Genomic DNA, 23,323 nt, shown 5'->3' with positions numbered 1-23,323 from the left:
TTTGAATGATGTTTCAACTATTAAATAAGAACTTTGTAGAAAAAGAGGCAACAGAATTTTGCATGGACTTTATTGTTCAGTATTGAATTCTTCAGGCAGAAGCAGATCAGTTTCTTATGTATTTAGATAACATCAGAACACCAGTTCAGTGATACTTGGATCATGGAAATGAGTAGCATTATCTGCTTTAATTGTTATGATTACATACTTCTAGGATGTTTACCTTTCATCTGAGCCCATTTTTATTTGACAGATCTACTTTAGCAGTGTGTTACAATGTAGACAAAATAACTTTAGAATTTAGTGAATTCTGACTCCATCTGTAATCTGGAAAATAAATCACTCCTTTGAAAGAAACTGTGAGGTTTGAAATACTTCTCCAGATGTATTGCTAGAAACATAGAAAAGTGCTTATAGCACTTTCACCATAACCTACTGTAACACAAGGTACTATTGAATTGAAGAAGCAGTTTAGAATTGCTCAGACCAGTCAGACATATATATACAAGATTTATTACTTCTCGTACTTTTCCAACATGTTTTGTAGAAATTCAGCTATCTTCCCTTATAGTGAAGCCTAAATTGAGTCAAAGAGCAGTCTTAATTTAAAAAGGAAAATAGGCACAATGCAGCAGTGGTATCCCTCTGCTAGCTCTTGGATTCTGTCTTATGAAATTCTATATGAAACTTGATCTGCAGATGTTGAGCAGCCTTGCAAATAATCTCTTTCTGTGAATGTAATACTTAAAAAAACTTCAGAGTTGATTGAATTGTAGGATGAAGTTCCAAGAGAAGTGCTCTACTCCCACCATTAGCACAGTTGGCACCACCAGTGCATCAATGAAAATTTAATTTAAGCTGTATCAGACACCATGAATTTTCCTGCTTCTCATTGTCCTGAGGTCTCTTGTGTCAGTGTGTTAGTTTCACAACCTAGAGCTGCCCTGGCATGAATATGATTTTTTTTTTTTTTTTTTTAAATTTGTGTTCCACCTGGGGTAATGTTTCTAACATACTTTTACACCACGGACTACCACAGCTAATTATTATACACTTTATATTTCAATCTATATTATAAGGTACATTTCACCTTTGTTAGATAGTTGTTCCTTTTTTTTTTTTTTTTTTTTTTTCCTGAAACCTGATTCTGTCCAGGCCTGTATGTCTTTAAGGGTGAGTTGTTCATAGCAGCAGGATCTCCACACTGTAGTCTTCCTCACAGCATCCTGTTGTCTGCATTTGTCAAGGGCTTTGCTTTCTTCCAGCATCAGACCTATATTTCTCTGTACTGCACCACATCAGTGGGAAATAGCTCATTCTGCACATACTAGATTCTTTTGATTCTTTTTTTTTTTTTTTTTTTTTTTTTTTTTTTTTTTTTTTTTTTCTGCTATGGATAAATATGTGATTGTACCATACAAAGATAAAGATTGTACCATACAAAGACAAAACCTGGCCATAGCTACCTAATCACGGGAAATTTAAATTTTACAGCCAAAACAAGTTTAGAAACAAAGCAAAACAAAACAAAAACAAACACAGAACTCCAGGCAGCTCAAGATCCTTTCAGACAAAGGAAGCCTGTCAAGCTTCTGCTCACTGGTCTTCCAAACTCAACACCCTGTTATAAGGGCAATAATGTATCAATGGGCTACCAAAACAAAGATATAATGAAGACTTTAGGAATATGTTTTCATTCGCTTAAAATGTGATGCTAAAATTTACTGAAGATAAATAAATGGCATTCCCTTAGCTTTTCAGTTCTTTGGCACAAATTGTTGGGGATGGAGAAATTTATCAGAGTATCTTCATGTTCTTTGGTGAGCTGAAATCTAAGAAAAAAATTGATTGTAGAGTAACTCATGAGAGTTAGAATTATCTTCTATTTCCATAAGGAATATAAGAAATAAGATGCGTAATAGCCTATTATTTTGATAATTGTTGTACATTCTTACCATCTTATTTGGTGAAAAAAATTATCTGGAGTACTTTAAAAATAAATGCGTGTTGATATTTATGCATTTTATTCTCAGATTGTTATTTCTCCTGTTAAAGAATAACAAATATGCACTCTTTGAGGTTTAGCAAAACAAACAAAAAAGAAAAATTTAATTATTATGTTAATTTTGGGAATATCCAAGCTATAACTGACACAATAGAAAAGGCAGCTATAGGACAGACATGATCAAGCACTACTCTTCTTTTATTTATTGGATGAAAACACTGTTTCCCAGAGTACTAATGCTTCTACTTGAGCAGTAGAATAAAAATTAGGACAAATATAAACATCTCAGGACTGGGAAATTTTTTGAGCATCGAATTCTGTATTGTGGCGCCACCTGGTGTCTCTGACATAAGAATATTGCAAAGTAGACCACAAAACTCTAAAATTACTTTTATTTGTTTAATAATTACTATACATAGCCTATATAATTAATTAATGCAATATATTGTTATTACATATTACTTGTATTTTTTTTTCATTTATTTGTAATCTTGAGCAGCATTGCTGCACTTTTTAAACAACTTCATCCCTTGGGCCACTGTTGCATTTTTGATGCTGCTTTGCTGCTTACATATGTAAAGGTTGTGCTTCTTGTGAAACCATAAAATCATGGAATGTTTTAAGTTGAAAGAGACCTTCGAGAGGTCTCAAGAGGCCTTGAACACAGCGAGGTATGAGGCATCAACAGCTTCTCTGGGAAACATGTCCTAGTCTCGCACCACCCTCACAACAAAGAACTTTCTCCTAGTATCTAGTCTAAACCTACTATGTTTTGAATCGACTCCCCCTTGTCCTATCACTACATGTGCCTGTAAACAGTCCCTCTCCATGTTCTCCCTTCAGTTACTGCAAGGCCACAATTAGGTCTGAATGAAGCCTTCTTTTTCCAGGCTTAATAAACAGTTCTCTCAGCCTTTCCTCATAGGAGAATCCCTCAGAACATTTTGGTGGCCCTCCTCTGGATTTCCTCCAAGTCTGTGGTATTCTTGTGCTGAGGCACCCAAAATGGGTCAGAGCACTCTGGGTGAGGTGTCACCAGCACAGAGGGGAAGGACAGAATCACTTCCCTTGACCTGCTGCCCCACACTGCTTTTGATGTATCCCTGGATACAATTGGCTTTTTGGGCTGCAAGTGCGCATGGCTGGGTCATGTGCAAGCTCTCACCTACCAGCACCACCAAGGCCTTCTCAGCAGGGCTGCTCTCAATCTGTCCATGTCACAGCCCATCTCTACTATTGGGTGTAGTGCAACACCTTGAACTTGGTCCTACTAAACTTCAGGATGTTCTCATGGGCCACTTCTCAAGATTTTCCAGGTCCCTCTGGATGGATCCCTTCCTTCAGCTGCGTCACCCATACCACACAGCTTGGTGTCATCTGCGAGTTTGCTGAGGGTGCACTCAATCCCTTCACCTGTGTTATTAAGGAAGATATTAAATAACACTGGTTCCAATACTGAAACTTGAGGGACATGTGTCATTGATGTCCACTGGGATTCTGAGACATTGACCACTACCCTCTGGATGTGACTGTCCAATCACTTTCTTATCCATCTAACAGTCCACTAATCAAATCCATCTTTGTCCAATTTAGAGAGAAGGATGGTGTGGGGAACTCTTTTGAAAGGCTTAAGAGAAGTCCAGAAAAATTATACCTGTAGTGCTTCCATTCCACTGATGTATTCATATGAACACACTTTTCTTAAGGCTAGTACTTTTTTAAAGCAATATATTGATGTTGATTGTTTTAACTAGATCTTTACCACACACAGAAAAAAAAAAAAAAAAGGGCTTCTATAGCTACTTGGAGCAATTTCTAAAATTCATATTGTTTTACTACTTCATTCTTAACCATGCAAGTGATTTAGTGTATTTCCTTCAAAATCTTTTAAAAGTAATTACATAGTCCAGTGAGCATAGAAAAGAGCAAAATAAAGGGAGATGAATTTTAAATCGCATCCTGTGTTGATGAGCTACTCTCTGTAGTTCATGGGTTATTATTAAATTTCATTCTGATGAGAAACTTGAGCTGAAATGGAATAGTTCTATAAAGTTTCAAATTAATACTTGTAGTAGGAGTGAAATGCTGTTTCCCAGTACAAAACTATCAGAAAAGAATCCACATTTTACGTTTGAGCATCAGTCTGAATCAAGTGTTATGCATTTAAACAAAATAATTAAAAATCAAACCCAAACCAGAACTCTAAATGTGCTGTCACAGATAGTTTAAAGTTTTCAACTTCTTGTTTAAACATGAGTTGATAAATATATTAATACAGGTCACTGCAGAACAGTAGATGCGATCTATGCACCTTAATATTTGAGTTAACCACCCACAGTTCGTAATACAATACTCTCTGAATTATGTACTTCTAATCTAATTTCCTCGCTTTTGATGGAAACTAAGAATTATTTGCATTTTCATCAATTTCACCATGACTGGACATGCTGAACAAGTTATTCCACTTTATGTTTGTGCAGAAACTGTAAGAATTCTATTTTCCTTTTTATGCAACACATACCCTTAATAAAGATAATAATTAAAAGCTAATCTCAGATGAATTGCTATTGTAAATTATGTACTTTTGTTCCAGTTTCTATTATCAAAGTGGTATAAAGGGCTGTTATTCTTTACCTCTTCTCATCAAAAACCAAAATTAAAATATCATAGGAACATTCTGAAGCATGAGAGAGTGTTGTTGACCATCCCTGTCTATTCTAATCAAATATTTCTCTTTATAACTTGTGAATTTATCCAGCATTCTCCAAAGGGGGATCTAGTTCAACAAAAGTCCAGCAGAATCTAATACCCATTTCAATTCTGTGACTCACCTTGTTTGTGGTAATATCACCCAGTTGTCACTCCTTTGGTCCAGAGTGGGCAAGGCACCATAAACTTTGTTTCCAAACTCACCATTCATCAACTATTCCAGGCCCAAAGCAACACACTAGAGAGACCACAGAAGATGAGGATTCGATTTTCTTCCATGGAGGATCTAATTTTTGGAGGAGTGTAATTCTGCTGAGAACGAAGCAATTTTTTAGTTCATATCAATTGTTCTGTGAAATTAATTTACTTTCCAGAGAAAGAGAATCACAACTTATCAAGTCTGTATTATGTGAAGGAGTGATCAAATTTAGGAAAAAATATCCCAGCTGATACTTGCTCATAACAATATTACTGTGTTTTTTACTTTTCAACAGGTGGGAAATGTTGTCCAATTTCAGTGTAAAAAAGGACACCTGCTTCATGGTTCAACAACACGAACTTGCCTTCCTGATCTTACATGGAGTGGAATCCAGCCAGAATGTATACGTAAGAAATTATTCTTTTTTCTTTTCTCAACTTTTTAAATCTAGATTATTTAGCTGCATTGTTATGAAATTAATCTCTATGACTTAATTAACTGAAAGTTAACAGAATTTTGCATTACTAGCTTTCAGAAACTAGAAATATGATTCTGAGTGAATTTTTGTACAATAAACAATAGGAAAAAAATAAGAGAAACAGGTAAAATAGGCAGATCTTCATCCAAAGTCAACTTCCATTTAAGAGGCTGCAACCCTTCCAACTCAAAGAGGAGTTGGTGAGAATAGGACGTATCAGAAGGCCCTATTCTAAAATATTCAGGAAAGCATATAATTAAAATCAATTCTAGTAAAGAGTTTGAAGTGTTTCCTAGCCAAGGAGTCACAGTACTTTAAGATGGGGAAAAAAGTGTTTTCAATTGGAATATTTTGAATCTGAAATAGAGAGAATCTTTTTAGAGTGTAGACAGCAGCACTTCATTTCACAAATCTTTTGCACTTTGGTAATTAATGATAATTCACTGAAGATATAAGATCATGGTTAATCTTTCTAGTTCAGCTAGTCAGCTGTATTTTTCTGGAAATGGTCTTACCGTGTAAGGTCTGACCCTATAGAATCACTTCAGTGAATGGAGAACATATCCAAAGAAGGAAACAGCATTACTCTTATTTCAGCTGGTGCTAGCATTGATCCTAAGTAAACAGTAAATCAGTAGTTTAATGTGTTGAAAAGTGAACTCTGCTCTTGGGTGTATGCTGTCTTTGAGATAACACGTGATTCCTACTTTCTGATGATTGTTAAATACCACAAGAGTCTTCATGTGACATCAGAATAACTTAAATTTTCTGATACTTATAACTGACCTGCATTTTCTCCTTGAAATAGTGTTTTCCAACAGACCATTTACTTACTTTTATACAATTCTACATAGATATCATAAGTGATGTGTGTCACAAGCCATGATTGCTTTTAAGTCTGGTATGATGTGTGCTGTTTCTGTTCTCATGTGCAGACAATTAATTTTGTTCATGCAAGTGCATTTAAGTCTGTTCTTGATCCCTTGGAATTGAAAGGTCTTGTTGAAAATTGAATGTTTAAGAGTGTATTTACACACTTGTGGTGATATTTTATAGACTATATAGTAATTTATAATGTGAATTAAAATATATTAATATGTAATTTCTATTGATTTTTTTACTTTGTTAGTTAACTGTCAGAATAGGCATGTATTATCATTTCAGCAATATTTTCACCATTTTGACTGAAGAATATTTTATCTTTTCTTGGTAGCTCACAGCTGTAAACAACCAGAAACACCAAGTCATGCTAATGTTGCAGGAATGGATCTTCCGTCACTTGGTTATACACTGATTTACACTTGTCAGCCAGGCTTCTTCTTGGCAGGAGGATCAGAGCACAGAGCCTGTAGGTCTGATGGCACATGGACTGGGAAGGTTCCTGTTTGTGAAGGTAAGGTCTTCTGTTTCCCACTGCATCTGCCATCTGTTTGTCATATTTCAGTGCTTTTCTTTACTCGCTGTTGACTCATGCATGCCAGCAATTTGATTTGGCCCAGTCAGCATGTTTTTATGAAAGGCAGGTCCTGCTTGATGAACCAAATCTCCTTCTATAACAAAGTGACCTCCTTAGTGGTCACTCAGTACTTGATACTGGTGAGACCACACCTTGAAATAATGTGTGCCGTTTTGGACATTCACTCCAAGAAAGGTACTGATATACTGGACTGTTCCCAAAGAAGAGGGATGAAGCTGGTGAAATCTTTGCAGCATGAGGCTGATGAGGAGAGGCTAGGGAGGCTGGGGGTCTTTATCCTGGAGAAAAGGATGCTTTTTGCTCTCTATAAATACCTGAAAACAGGTAGTGAGGTGAGTGTTGGTCTCTTCTTCAAATTAGCAAGTGATGAGAGGAAATGGCCTAAAGCTGTAAAAAATTGTGAACAATTTTTAGGAAATATTAGGAAGAGTTGCCAAGCATTGGAGCAGGCTGCCCAGGGAAGTGGTGGAGGTAGATGTGTAGATGTGGCTTTTAGAGCCATAATGTAGTGGAGGACTTGGTAGAGTTAGGTTAGCTATTGGACTGTAAGATTGTTGAGGTCTTTTCCAACTTAAATGATTGAATGATTCTGTAGTAATATTTGAGAAAGATGTCTAAAGTCCAAGAAGATGAGTCACTGAATTAATCCGTAGGATTTATTATTTCGTATTTTTATGTAAGGAACTGTATACTACTAGAATACCAAATGTATCTACTTTGTCTTTGCTGTTCCAACCTTTAATTTTGTTTCTAATTTTTACTACCCACTTTGTCATGGTAGGACATGAAAAACACCATAGCCAAGTCATGGTGAGAAAGGTGGTTTTCATGTGAGATAAGGAATATACTCAAGTGTAGTAACTGCTTGGAATTTTATTTCCTGAATAATTAAAGGCCATTTCAGATTACTGTTACCTAATGTTTCAGATGTAGTTATCCCCAGGGCTCTTACAGAGGCATTCAAAGGCTTTGTAGCCAAACACTGCTACTTGGAAGGGAAGTAGGAAATGAATAGTTTGTATTACTAAAAACAGGTGTCCTGGAATTGCATGCCAGGCAAGTGCTGAGGAAAATAAAGCAGAGCTTTGGGAAAAGGCTGGAAAGCTAGCAGCCAGGAAGCTTATGACTTGTTCAATAGCTGGAAAGTATTATGCCAGACCAAATGTGATTCATAGATTGCATTTTGATTCAAGAATTTTCTGCTGCTGCTGTTGAAATAAGTTGCTCACCTCTTATTGTAAACTTCACAAAAATAACTTGGAAATAGATGAAAAGGAATAAAATGTTTGGAGCTGAGAGGTCTAAAAGGATGTTTAGGGCAATTAAACTAGAATTTGATCTTTTAAATACAAAACTGAAACCTGAAACTCCTACTCAGATATCTGGACCTAGAAACTTCATAGTTAACTGGTTTTGATTTGGATTTGTATCTCACATTTGTATTTAAGTTTTGTTTTGTTTTCAAATTTCAGTTGTGGACTTGACTAGAAATTTATTCAACTTGACAAGGCAAATTGACTCATTATACTTTTTATGCTAATGAACTGGAATTGTGATCCAGATATTTCTAACCTGAACTTAATGTAGTCAGAAAACATATGCTATTGAACCATGCCCTCCAGGTCAACAATGTACAATGAAGCTCAGTAAGTTTCTTTCAAAACAGAGAGGAAATAGAGGGTACTCAATCAGTAGTAACAATCCATGAGAATCTTGGGTTGCATTTCAACCCTTGCCCTTGCTTCTTTACACTTTTAACATACATAACAAGAAAACATCTTTTGAAAAAGCTAAAATTTATTCTCAAAAAATTATCCTTAGCTCTTTTTGCAAAAGTTTCCTTTTTATGTGGAAAAATACTCAGATCAGGGGGAAGGTAGTTTCTTTTCTTGTGTATTTTTAGAACATGGATTGGAGAGGAAAGGCCTGGGTTCAAGGCCAAGACTCAAAATGCAAAACACTGAAATCACAGTTGGAGCAAGGAATTGAGTCTAGTGCTACATGAGAATATTTTACATTAGGGGACAGAGTTATTTGTCTTCTTTATGTTCCTGGGAATCCAAATTAGTTTCTTCAATATAAAATAGCTTCATCTTCAGGAAATTATTAAGTCCTAGTGCATTTAATTCATCATCTTCATTGTGGGGAGAGCTCCTGCTCTAAGCAGAGAAGAAATTATATTCTCCAAATTCAGGTTCTCTTATCACCTGAGCAGTTGGAGATACTGTGGACAGCTCATTTTCATTTTCATTTTCATTTTCATTTTCATTTTCATTTTCATTTTCATTTTCATTTTCATTTTCATTTTCATTTTCATTTTCATTTTCATTTTCATTTCCTTCCTTCCTTCCTTCCTTCCTTCCTTCCTTCCTTCCTTCCTTCCTTCCTTCCTTCCTTCCTTCCTTCCTTCCTTCCTTCCTTCCTTCCTTCCTTCCTTCCTTCCTTCCTTCCTTCCTTCCTTCCTTCCTTTTTCTTTCTCTTCCTTACTTCCTTTCTGTCTCTCTCTCTTTCTTTCTTTCCTTCCTTTCTTTCACTTCTTTCTTTCCCCTTTAAAGAATCAGGGACATTCTCATTCAATATTAAGAGATTAAGGCAGCACCTATGGGTTTTCAGTCTTGAACACAAGATTTCTCACTCAGTACTGTTGAAGATACTTAAGTTTTGGAGAGAAACGATTTCAAGCTCCCTTTGTTATGTTTGTCTTCACTTTTTGGTCTTACATTGCAGTCAATGCACTGTTCACTGTTCCTAATCCAAGTGTCATAGTCAGGATTAAATGCTATATTAAAAGCCATCTCCATACCATTAGGTATATGGTTCAGGACTGTAAATTTTGAAACATGGATTCTGAAGTGGAACCCTGCACTGTTTGACTGCTAAAAATGACTTAATAGCATCCAGGGGCCTGATTTAGGAGGATATGAGGAAATAGGGTAAATCTGTGTGCAAGTGCTCCTGTGATACTAAGGTTTGATGCCAACTGAAATCTCACTTGTATTTGAGTTTTAAACATCATCTTATATGCTTTTTAACAAATAAATTCCATTATGGAAATTATTTTCTTTGTTTCTGAACAACAACATATTGCTACTGATTTATCTTTATATCATTTATTCTTCTTTTATCAGCTGGTTCTAAAATATTAGTGAAGGATCCTAGACCAGCACTGGGAACACCAAGTCCCAAACTAAGTGGTAAGTACTCAAGGTTTATATAGTTATAAACCATTTCTGTAGAAAAAACAATGAGGATCAGTTTAGTGAGATTGCACTGAGTGGTTTAGAATGTGTAAAAGATAGTAGATTAGGCACTAGATTACCAAGAAAGAAAAGATAATTAAATTTTTCCCTAATTTTGAAGTCCATCTACCATATGGTGTAATTTATATCTATATACAATTTCTTTTATGTAATGAGATTTTTATTGGTTTCACTGAAATCACTGTGTTCTGTGTAAGATTCTGTACAATTTACCTATTTAGAAACTGTACTAACCTTGAAATAATTTAAAGATGTTTTGGAGTTTTCTTCAGTCTTGCATTTTTTTTTAATACATTGTTAATTTCCTGAAAGACACAAGGGCAGGCGTGCTTCTCTCTTATCTGACATGAGATGCCAATGCACACATGAACACAGAGCCTTAAATTTGGTGTGAATTACTTCAAATAATGTGATAGTGCAGATTTTAAATAATGAATCTTATAGAGATAACTATGATACATCACTTTAGAAAATGTAGTAAGCCCATCCTAAATCACTTTTAATTTGTTTGAAAGGTATCTCATGTTAAGATTTTAAAGATTTGCATGCATCAGTTTTTATGTCCTAGGTAGGTTTTTGTTGTTTTGATGGGGGCTTTTTGTTGCTGACATAACATTACTTAAATTAATAATTTTTCAGTTTGCTAATGATAAGTATTAAATGTTAGGGTATAAAATCCAGCATATTTATTCCCTGGCAGACTATGATTTGTTTTAAATTTTTAATTAGAGAATTATTTTTTTTTCTCCTGGTGAAGCTCATAATATTTTTAAGCATTTGAAGACAAGACAAAAATTCTTATATATTTTTTCATTAGAAAAATTGACTAGTTAATAAAGAAAATGTTTATAATATTTAATGACATTTAAAGAAAATGCTTATGAAAATTTTGATATCTAATTGGATACTAATTTCTGCAAAATTCAATGTTAGCCATATGTCCCTAGCTGACTATGCTGGCATAGAAAAGATTCTACAGTGAGTGGATATGATCTTCTGGCTAAAGCTTTTAGAATTTGTGAAACTGGATAACTCTGGACAGGTCCATATTTTAGGAAAAAGCAATTTAAGATGTAGTTGTAGTTGTGTTCTTTAGTGCAAATACATTTCTCTCATAAAAGTTCATGCCAGATTTCTATGTTTTATATCTGAAAATTATGCCTAGTAGATTTTATAAAGAGTAAAGGAAAGAAAATGCTAATATTTGTCATACATTTTGTTGGTTATTTGACTTTTTAAGTACTACATATTGCAAAATGTATTGAAACATGGTTTTGTTTGTATAGTTCCTGATGATGTATTTGCCCAAAATTATATATGGAAAGGGTCTTACAATTACAAAAGCAAGAAGCAACCCATGACTTTGACAGTCACCAGTTTCAATGCAACTTCAGGAAGAGTAAATGCAACACTTACAAACAGCAATATGGAATTGCTGCTATCAGGTATGGGTTAAAGAAAACAAATATCCTTTTTTTTTTTTTTTTTTAAATTTTGCTGTCTTACATACATCATACATTGGTTTCCTGTAACTTGCTGCATAACTTAAGTTTTATTATCTTATCAAAGAAATTTTCATTGCATTTCAGTTCCTTTTCAAATGAAGGGATTTTTCCACTTCTTTCCTTTCCCTTGTTCCCGTCTTTTGTTGTTGTTTTTGTTTTACTTTTCCAGGCTTTTACTATATTTGGAGTTAATAGCCAATGAGGACTGAAAGAATCATATTATTTATCATGTTTATATTTAAAACATTTTAAATAAACTTCAAGTACTGTTCCTGAGATTTTCTTAATTATAAAATTTCCCCACAGTAGCCGTGTGTTGACCTAGAATACCTAAGGAATGTGGAAAGAAACTAGAGCTGACACTTTCTAGGTTTTCTAAATAAGAAAAAAGAAAGTTAGAATCGTGGAATTTTTTATGTCTAAAAAGGCTTATCTTAGAAGATAACCAAGCTAACTTGATACTGCCAAATCTACCACTGAACCATGTCTCTGGAAGTGCCACATGCCAATCTTTTAAATACCTCCAGGAACGGTGACTCCACCACTTCCCTGGACAGCCTGTTCCAATGCCAGGCAACCATTTCAGTGATGAATTTTTTCATGGCCAATCCAAACTTCTGGCACAACTTGAAGCGATTTCCTTTCATCCAACCACTTGCTGCTTTTCTCAAAGCACCAAAACACACTTTGCTTCAGCTTCTTTTCAGGTGGTTGAAGAGAGGTTGTGGTCTCCCTTCAGTCTCCTTTCTTTCCAACCCAACTCCTTTCTTAACAACCCAAGTTTCCTCAGACTCTCTTCGTAAGACTTGTGCTCCAGACCCTTCTCCAGCTCCAGAGCCCTTCTCTGGACATGCTCCAGGACTTACTTCCATGTCTCTCTTTTAATGATGGGCCCAAAACTGCATGCAGGATTTAAGGTGTGGCCTCATCAGTGCCAAATATGGGGGGATAATCACTGCCCTGGTGCTGCTGCTGACCACCCTATTTATTATACAAGCCATAATGCCATTGGCCTTCTTGGCCACCTGAGCTCACTGCTGGCTGATGTTCAGCCATGACTAGCACCCCCAGGGCCTCCCAAGCCTGCAGAGTTGTCTGGGGTTGTTGTGACCCAAGTGCAGGCCTATTGATCCAAACTGTCCAGATCCTTGTGGACAGAGCCTTCCCTGCCATCCCGCACATCAACACTCCTGCCCAACACGGTGTCATCTGCAAACTGACTGAGAGTACCTTATCCAGATTTTTGATAAAAGTATTAAACAGGACTGGCCACAACACTGAGCTCTGGGGTACACCAGTTGTGACTGGCCATCTACTGAATGTAACACTAATCAACACAAATCTCCGAGCTCATCCAACCTCTCAGCTTTTTACTCAGTGAAGAGTCCACCTGTCCAGCCCATGAACAGTCAGTTTCTCCAGGAGGATTCTGTTGGAAATTGTGTCAAAGGCTTTACTAAAGTTCAGTGAGACAGCATCCACAACCTTTCTTTCATCCAATGAGTCACCTAATCATAGAAGGAGCCCAGAGAGCCAAGCAAAATCTGCCTTTCAGATTTGCCTATTTGGCTGGACCTGATCTCCTGGCTGCTGAGAGGGGTGGCCTTCAGAAGAGTGTAATGAGCCACAGAATCTGTGTTTTTGCTGAGATCTTATTTCCCAGTATTGAGTAGACTGGTGAATTTTTATAATTTTTATCACTAGGTTTGTCTGTTAAGTTATTTTGTAGGTGTCCTTTGAAAAATCATGCTTGAGAGTGGACTGAATGTTTTCTGAATGATAACTGTGCTTGTGTTGATTGTGTGTAAATTTTTTCTGTTGTCTTAATTTTATCCATGTAGTTTTTGTGATGAGATTAGAAACAAGAGATGTAGTCTTCTGTATTTTAGAATTAGAAAAGTAAACCTCTGTGTTTTCTAACTCAAAACACTCCTCCTCCAAATAAAAGGTTCCTTCATCTAGACACAAATGTGATTCCAAATGCCCTTTTCCACTCTATGTAAAGGCATTACACATGTCATCAAGTAATTAATTTTTTTATTTCACTGTTCTACCAATAGAACACTGAGATCTTGTATGCTGAAAGGGAATCTTAGGGCCAGGGAAGTAGGGATGGATCAAAAAATACATTTACGTGCTAGAAAGCTGAATTCCCCTATACACAGTCTGTGGTTTTCTCAAATGAACATTAGTTCCCTCCTCCTGCATAATTTACTGTTTTGCATTCCATCATTTTGGTGCATCTATTTTTACTTTTTTTTTTTTTTATTTTGACACCTGTGCTTGCTGTAATCATGCATAGAATAAATCCATCTTGCCAAGGTTCATTCATTTGAGCTCAGTGCAAAGTTAACACAAAAGTAAGTCTTCTCATTAGCTCAGAGATTTTTTATGTGTAATGTTATCTCCTATAGGGCAGTCACCAATCCTTAATGTGGAGGACTTTTGTTTTTTCAATTTAGGCGTAATCACAAGAAACCTGAATTAGCAATCATTGCCCATGGAAGATGAAATCACTAAACATATTGTAGTATTTTATTTTAATTTCCAAATTAGCAAATAATAATGTTTGGGTTCTAAATAATTATTCTGCAAGAATAAGAATGAGTCAATAATTATGTCTACAAAGTAAATAAGATTGCATACAAGTCTTCTCATTATATGGAAGAAACTGTTTTGTAACTGATCGTAGTAACTGATGAAGGACAATCCAATTGTAAAAATATTTTCAAATTATTATTTTTTTATTAATTTAGCAGGAGCTTTTGGAATATAATTTGTGTGTGGATGTTCCTATTATCACGTTTTCTATGGAATGACTAAATTATATACATTGAAAGTAGGGATGTGAGGTTTAAATACACTCTTCCTGATTCAGAGCAGTATTTTCCATTTCAAATCAGATTGCTGTCAGTGTTCTGCCTAAGGCTTGAAGTAACAGCTGTGTGTGTGGGGTTTCCCTTCTCTCCTCTCTACAGGCTAAGCTAAAAACTGTTTCTATTGAAATCTTATGATTATTGAAATAATCGATATTCAAAATAGAGTGCATCTTTCTAAACAAACAATATTGACAATTGGTATCTATTCTTCCTGCTTTTCTTCTTTAAGACAAGATATGATGTGTTTATTCTCAAAGATTACATTATTTTTCTAGTCAACACAAATATGAATTTTTAAAACTCTATTCTGCAGGAGTGTATAAAAGCCAGGAAGCTCGGCTAATGCTCCACATATATCTCATTAAAGCACCATCTCATACATCTGCAAGCAAGTTGAAAGAGGAAAAATGGGCTATGGATGGTTTTGTGAGTATATCTCTGCTACAAAAGAAAGGGATTTTTTTTTTTTTTAATATGATTGAAATCGTGCTGGTTTTTACATCCAAAAAATCCTGAGACATATCAAATGGAATCTTTTTAGCAAGGCTGAGTCATTAAATTACATGAAAATTTTCTTGTAAAATGTAGATCAGTCCAAAGGAAAATATGGGAACAGTCATAGAGTGTGGGCAAAATTATGATGCATGTTAGTACAGAAGCCTTTCCCTTAGGTCTCTTTATTCCAATATATTTAGAAATTTCATCATAATTAAATATAAAACAATTTTATAATAATATTGTATTCAATTAATACAATTACAATTTTCATCATTTTATCCAATTTAAGATTAGGCCCCTTGGGGGTCTGAGCTTATTCTTTAAAGCAGAGAGAAAGAGAGCATATAACTGAGAGGAGGAGAGGTAAAGGAGAGGTTTAAATAGCCCAGGATTCTGGGGCATGATTAAACCGTGAAAAGAAAATACGTTCCAAGTATAGATAGAGAAAAAAGTTGATTTTTTTAGAAAACAAAGAGCCCAAAATTATTTGGATGAGGATGGGCACTAATACATCCTTATGACACCATCTGATTTTTTAAGCAATTTGTCTGTTTTCTTATGTTTCTTCTATTGGTTAAGCACTACACGGACACCACTATGTGTGTATATGCCATGTCTACATTAAATTGTACATATAAATTTATTTTTTTGTAACAAGTGGCACTGGTTGAACAATATTTTTTAAAGGTGCAGAGTGAAAACCTTTAGCCTTTTTACTGGCCCGTTTATTGCTCGATGAGTTTAGTTTAAATGTATTGGCTTGTACAAATTTTAGGCTTCACAAACATGTTCCTGAGGCAGCAAAGCAAAGAATTTACTTTCAGACTTCTAAATATACAAAAGTAGACAGTATATTCTCAACATTCTATATGCTATTTACATACTGCTCTTACTTGACCTTTTTTGTCTTTGAGTCTTGGAACAGCACAAAGAGGCTGATTTAGCCCAAAGTAAAAATTTCACCAAAGAAAGGTACCCGGTGTTCGGTGAAAACATAGCTTCAGGTCACTGCTGAAGATACACTGTGTCTTCAGAAAGGGCAGCTTAAGGGAAAACTTGAAGGAATCTACCTAGAAAACACTGAATTTAAATCTAATAACTATTCTTAGAAGCAAGTATCTGTTGAGTTGTATACAGTACACTACTTTAGACTGTACATATGTAATAGGAGAGATAATCATAGGATCACAACCATCCCCTCCCTCCCACAAGCCTTTTAGTTTATACTAGCATATTTTGCCCTTGTAACAAAGCCTTATTCAATATTCTTCTGATCCATGACTAGATAATTAAGTGCTTATTGGGATAGGCACTGATAAAAATCAATTTCAATTAATTTGAGGTATTTTTTTATTTAGTTTAAAACTAGCTATTAAAACCTCAATACTTGCATACTTAGGATTATATGCAACATACCTTTTTCAATCTACTTCCTAAACAAAACAAAAAAACATGAAGTATATAAGAGTTTAGAAATACCGACATTTGAACTACCAGAAACTTTAGGTCTTAGTAGTTTTAAAAAAATACAGTTAAAGGTAGTATTGGGTGTCAAATGTGACCATAAACCACCATGTCTAAGTTGTGCCTGTAACTGTCCTGTCTTTTCTTTTGAGCTTTATATATAAATTTCGTAGAAAAAGAGAGTGTTTATAATGGGGAGTAGCAGCTATCAGTCAAGCATATTAAGATATAGAATAGAATAGTTCCCATTCAAAGATATACATGTAATTTACTACACAGTTTTCCCCATTTAATTCAAATTACATTTTTGTTTACAGGTTTCTGCTGAACCTGATGGGGCAACATATGTTTTTCAAGGATTCATCCAGGGTAAAGATTATGGACAATTTGGGCTTCAAAGAATAGGTATTCAACTAATTCTAATTCTTTATTAGTTCGTTGTTACACATTCAGTTTCATTATATCCAGTAATATGAGGGGATCTGCAGGATGTTAACAGAATTGACATTTTATAGAATATTGAAATATTAATATAGTTGAACTGTCATTTAAGTGTTAGTTATAAATAAGTTGTAAGGAGCTATAGATGATTTGCAATCTATTGCTTAGTATGTATATTATTTTGTAATATTTTTAGCATTTTTTAAATCCAATTATGTAAAATTCATTTAGTTTGATATCTTAATAGCCATCTAGAAAACCCGTGAATGCTTTGATAAGCTGATTTCTTGCTTATGGTGCTGAAACACCATTTCACCTAAACATTTTTTCACCTAAACTGGCTAAATATTTGCAGGTAAATACTTATATTACTTCTAAGAATAAAAAAGTCTTACTTGACTAGTGTTTATTTTCTAAGTATCTTGCTTCTATACTAAGAGACGTTTGGTAACAGAGCTCTGGTGACAACATTCTGTTGTGCTATTTAAGAGAAGAATTTAATTTTCTTTTCTAAAGTTGTTTTAAGAACTGTGATATTTCTCCTTCCATAAGAATTTGAATTTAGTTTGTATTGAATTTTAAATGATAAAATACTATTGGGAATGCCTTAGAAGGGGACTTCTTTATCGCTAATATAATGACTGTTGAGATAGAGTTCTTACCTTCAGGTAAAATTCCTATATATGGATGGAAAATTATGTTCTTTCATCCACAAAATATTGTGCATTCTTAATTTTTTTCAGTAAAATCAGGAAATTCTTTAATTCTTGAATGTGCTAGAAAGAAGGAATTTAAAGTCAATTTTTTTCTCATTTTACAGTTCTACATCACAGTAAAATATACTGATCTTATTTTTCACTATAATTTCATATGCAAATTACTTTGAAAGAATTTTTAGAAATATCCTTATCAAGAAATGTTTTCTTTAAATGAACATAATAAGTTTTTTCCTTTTATTTACTTCTTAAAAACCTTTGAGGCATCTAAGAAAAATTAAAATGCAATACTTCCTTGCCAAATTGTTTTGATAGATTATTACAAAAATTATATTTCTTCATTTGGTTTTTGGATGATATGTTTGAGATTTTTTTCTGTAATATATTGAAGGTAAATTTTATTGGTGTATAACATCAAGGAAAAGAATGATTCAGAGTCAACTTCTATACAAAATTTAATTATAGGTAATATAGTCAATAATATCACTATAAAGGGATCTTTGAACAGATTTTGTTTAGCATGCTTATCACTTCATTATTTCATGCACACAACCTCAAAATTACCTTCTCTGAAATAAAACATTTTCCTCACATGGCTGTTTTTTGGAGTCTCAACCATGAGTGGTTGTTTGGGGTCTTATTTGTGTTTTTTGTTTTCTTTTTTTAATTTCTCTGTATTGTCTTATATGGTCAAGAAAGTCAGGAAACATTATGACCTAAGCAACTCATCAAAGATCCAGTTAAAATCTTGAAAATTAACTTTAAAGATGCATTAGAGAATCACAGAATCAACTAGTTTGTTAAAGACCTAGAAGAGCATCAAGTCCGACCTATGACCAAACATCACCTTATCAACTAAGCCATGGCACTGAGTGCCACATCCCATCTTTCTTTAAACACCTCCAGGGTCAGTTCTCCACCACTTCCTTGGGCAGCCCATTCCAATGCCCAAACACTCTTTCTGCAAAGAATTTTTTTTTTATGATATCTGTGTCATTGTTAAAACCTTTCTTCACATTTAAAAGGGGTAGAACTTGTCTGTGTAAATAATACAGATAATGTATTCTTCAGCCATGCAGCTGGTCATATTTCTATTTTTTTAATCAATATCTGGCTTTAGCTATTCAAAATTGTTCCTATCTCTTTCACTTGGTGTGTCAATAGCAGCACCTAAGGAAGTAATGAGTTTTCCATTTGCCTTTTCAGGTTATTGACCTTTTCCTTGATAGTATGTTTGGATTTTATATATGTAGTATTTATTAATTTATTAATTTGAAATATACAAATAAAACGAGTAATAATAAAACCATTCTAACATACGCATTATTATAAATTTGGCTTTTTGTGTCACAGTACAATAATGCGTTTTTATTACGTACAAAAGTAGAATGCCATGCAGAATTATGCTGTAAGATATTTACTGTACCAGAGTAGGTGTACTGTTCTGCCAACATGTGGCATCCACATATTAATCAGAGTATGGTATGTATTAAAATTCCAGGTGGCCTCAGCATACAGCTGTATGTATGCAGCAGAACATATGAGGGTGACTCAGTAACAAAGTTTTATTGAATTCCTAAGATTATGGAATAATATGTGCTGCTGATAACAGACACTTATACAATATTACTTGGTTTTTCTTATTGTTTTTTTAGGTCTTAACATGTCTGAGGGTTCAAATTCTTCTAATCAACCACATGGTACAAACAGTAGTTCAGTGGCCATTGCTATCCTTGTGCCTTTCTTTGCCCTTATATTTGCAGGTTTTGGCTTTTATCTTTATAAACAAAGGTAAGTACAAATTACTTATACAGAATTCCTCTATTCCTGTAAGTGTTAGTGACCTTTTTTGTCTTCAGTTTTTGCTAGTGTAAATGAAGTTTTCTGTAAAACAACAAAGGCTTAGCAAAATACGCATATAGAAAGTTCTTCCTACATATATTAAGATCTGGTATAATAACTAAGAGACGAGTTTATTATACAGCTCTGCACTTCCATTCCTACCTATTTAAAATTTTATAAATTTATCTCTTCATGATAACATAGATGCTGTAAATTATTGGCCTATGCTGAATAATATAACTGGTAGATTTTTCCTGTATTGATAATAAATAGCCTTTATCCTTTTCTTTGTGTGACAGAATCGAGACATATCCTGAGTAATTTGTTTTAATGCCTGACCAGTTTATTTGCATACAAGTATATGCAAACATTATGTCATCAAGAGATTTCATTGTGAAACTGTTTCTGCATCTGAAGTTATTGGTTCATATGCAATTATACTAAATAGTCTTCTCAGTTTTATCTGTCTAAGTTCAAAGTTTTGTTCTTGTTACCAAGACCAGCATTCATTCTTTGGGTGCAGTAAGCTTCTCCTGTACCTTTGAAGCATATGATGACTAAAGAAACCTTAGTCACTTAAATGCCAAGACAGTTCATTGCATACTGACTGCCAAAATGGTGACTTATATCCGATAGTCTGACAATACTAGTAATATATATTACAGGAAAATATTAGTTTAAAACATCTGCCATAATTTTTAATTAGTACTACTTGTTTTCAACTGCTCCAGCATATTAAAAAATTCTCATGTAATTTTTTATGTCTTTGCTATTAGCTGTATGCTGTAAGCACTTGTCTTTCCATATTGCTGACTTACAATGTAGTACACATTTTGTATAGAAATATAGATAAAAAGCTTTTAGGGGTTTGAACTCTGATATTTTGAGTTTTTAGTGAAAAAGAGGGCATTTCAGCTATAAATTTATTCTTGATAAAAATTCTGAGTCTCTAAAGGTGAAAAGAAAACTTCAGTCACCTGACTGGGGAGTTATTGTGTCTTTACAAGATTTTGTTGTACTCTTTATAATCTGATTATCCAAGTGAAATGGATAACAACATGGATAATGGATACAATAACAATGGATAGCCTCTTCTAAGGTTGTTATTAAGTTTATAAGTGAACACCATTTTCAACAAATTATAAAGCCCTTAAGCTTTAATAAAGATAGTACTAATTCTTAGCATAAATATTGCAAAAAAAAAATCAAGATGTCATATTTAGCTCCTATAATTGGAATTGGGAGCTAAACTCTGTTCTGATTCTTAAACCATATTAAGACAGTGAGGAAAACTGCAGTTACAGATCTTCTGTCTTTCTTTTACAGGACTGCACCTAAAACACAGTACACAGGATGCTCTGTACATGAAAATAATAATGGACAAGCTGCTTTTGAAAACCCCATGTATGACACAAATGCAAAGTCAGTGGAAGGGAAAGCCGTACGATTTGACCCCAACTTGAACACTGTTTGCACAATGGTATAATGTGGTAATGATTTGTCTTCAAAGTCTGGAAATTGACACACAATACAGTGCACACACAGTTCACTGAGTTAAAAAAAAAAAAGAAAAAAAAAAGAAAAAAAAAGGAAGAAATGAAAAAAAAAAAAAATTAAAGCACACTTTTCAGGATCTAGTGGGTCACCTTTTCCTGAGGATGATAGGCAAGTCTGGATTGTAGTTATTTTGTTTTTATTTTGTTTTTCATAAACTGGATCAGAATTCTTCTTTGTGTATGCCACAGAGAGTTTAAAAAAATTTTTGCTGCACTCCATGAGTGCTACTCACAGTTTATTTGCTTTTTTAAAAAAGGAGGTTATTCTAAAACATAAAACATATTTGCATATATTGGAGGAGCATCCACTATCAGTATTCTGTGCTTTATAAAAAACTATAATAGAGGGACTGGGTTAAAAAAAAAAAAGATATAGGTAGAAAATAAGAGCTATACTTACAGGAGACAATAGGTCACTGATATCTCTTTAACAGTCATATGCTACATCTTTCTCATGAGTTTCTATCTTTTTTCTGTTTTCAACCCGTTAAGTATTTTATTTTTCTCAGAACAGTTGAATTTCTGAATCCAGGAGGTAGTATTTAGAAATCAGCAAGTATAACCTACTCTTTCGTATCACGGAAAAAAATCTAAAATTTAATGTCCTTATAAAGTGAATTTTTCTTCCCTGCTTTACATCTTGCTTCATTTCTGTGTTCCAAGTCAAGCTTGTTTTCTATTAACAATATCCACAAATTGTAATCTTTATATATTTCTTTTGTCAATCATACATCTAGACAAATTTTACAATGAAGAATCTAATATGAATTGAGCTTTGTATGTGACTATGTTTCTTTAATGTTGAAGAACATTCAGGAATGACCATCTTACATTTGTTTCAAAAGTTAAAACATAATTTAATATTTCCTAATAAAAAGTGCCATTTACAGTAATATTAGTAATGAAATCCCTTTATCAAAAATAGGAGTCCATTTTTCAGTCCCTGTTACTTCAGACTAGGCTATATCTCACCTGTTTGTTCCTTCAGCATTTTGACAAAATGCATGCACAAAGCATGATGCAATCCCATTGAAACATGGATTCTAAGAGACTTCAATGAACTTTGGATCAGATCTAAAGGCAACAGGGAGTTATAATTTGGAAATAATCTGTTTCCACATCTATTATATCTATATATTCTAGTACTCTATGGAAACAAATCCTTACAGCTCATTTAAAATTGAATATATTACCATAGTGCAATGAAAAAAAAATCAGTATATATATATATATATATAAAGCCATGATTTTATTAGGGACAATCCATTCATTTTAGGGACAATTCAGATTCCGAAGCCCTCAAATACAAGTTTTAGACATTCCAGAATCACTTTTAAGGAAATACAATTTTTAGTTTTGCAGTTATTTCATATCAGAATTATTCAGCAGGAACTCAGTAATTTATTTGGTGTAAGTCATTGTCTTCCATTCATAGCATGACTCACAAATGCTGTGTATTAGCCAGTGTGAATTATATGTTATTGTCCCTTTCAGACATTAATAATTCTGTGAAAATAACCTTTTTATTACCGTAATAGAGAGTGCCTACCAAAAATCATTGTACCCAGGATTGCTGCTTGGATTTCTATAATGTTTGATGAATTTCTTATAAATCATTTTACAACACTTTGTTTTGAATATTCATACAACTCTGTCAAACTGTATTCTACTAAAAGGATGCCGTTTTATATTTTATACCATTGGTTGTTATTTATTCTTGTTTATTCAAATGACTGCAATAACTATTATTCATTCATTAATGTTAAGGTTAATACATTTGAGATCGTTTAAAATGTTTCTTCTGCAACTGGCTACTCCTCTTATATTAATGCATACACTTTTGTAAAGAAGTATATTTTTATGAAAAAGGATTTGTAAAAGTATGATGTAAATTTTCAGTGCAATGTAAACAAAATAAAACTGGACAATTGCTTTTTTTAACCACGTCTCTTCTTTGGAAGATGAGCTTTAAACTTATTCTTGTGAAGATGAGAAAATAACCAAATTAGGAATTCAAATCTGGTATTCTTGTGTGTATTATAATCATGTAAATTTTTCTGAATCTATCTGCAAATTGTAGGTGAAATTGTAAGATGTAGGTTACTTTCAAAAATAATTGATGAGCACAATGTTTAAAGGTATTTATTTTCTAAAACTAATTTTGAGTTTTACTTGAGGAAGCAGTTTTACAGAAAAATAGACCTCCATTGTCAATCTAGTGGAAGGCACAGGAAAAAAATAAAAAGTAATGTAGAAAACTTTAGCACTCCTCAAGATTGTAGATAGCCTTTGTA

General features: G+C 33.9%; 1 protein-coding gene across 2 annotated transcripts in view; it reads left to right on the top strand.

Moving 5' to 3' along the window:
- CSMD3 (CUB and Sushi multiple domains 3) overlaps positions 1 to 23,267 on the top strand; it is a 580,968-nt gene extending 557,701 nt beyond the window's left edge. For both annotated transcript variants that reach the window (XM_066334988.1, XM_066334980.1), the window contains 8 exons: positions 5,209 to 5,320; positions 6,605 to 6,784; positions 9,997 to 10,062; positions 11,415 to 11,573; positions 14,826 to 14,938; positions 16,792 to 16,879; positions 19,287 to 19,422; positions 20,800 to 23,267. In XM_066334988.1, the coding sequence (XP_066191085.1) occupies positions 5,209 to 5,320; positions 6,605 to 6,784; positions 9,997 to 10,062; positions 11,415 to 11,573; positions 14,826 to 14,938; positions 16,792 to 16,879; positions 19,287 to 19,422; positions 20,800 to 20,959 (1,014 nt within the window). In that variant the 3' untranslated portion in view covers positions 20,960 to 23,267. The remainder of the gene's footprint in view (positions 1 to 5,208; positions 5,321 to 6,604; positions 6,785 to 9,996; positions 10,063 to 11,414; positions 11,574 to 14,825; positions 14,939 to 16,791; positions 16,880 to 19,286; positions 19,423 to 20,799) is intronic.
- Positions 23,268 to 23,323: the final 56 nt, after the last annotated feature.

This window comes from Sylvia atricapilla, chromosome 1 (assembly GCF_009819655.1).
Source record: "Sylvia atricapilla isolate bSylAtr1 chromosome 1, bSylAtr1.pri, whole genome shotgun sequence".
Taxonomy (NCBI): Eukaryota; Metazoa; Chordata; class Aves; order Passeriformes; family Sylviidae; genus Sylvia; species Sylvia atricapilla.
The sequence above is the reverse complement of the archived record's forward strand: the minus strand, read 5'-3'. Positions and strand labels throughout refer to the sequence as shown.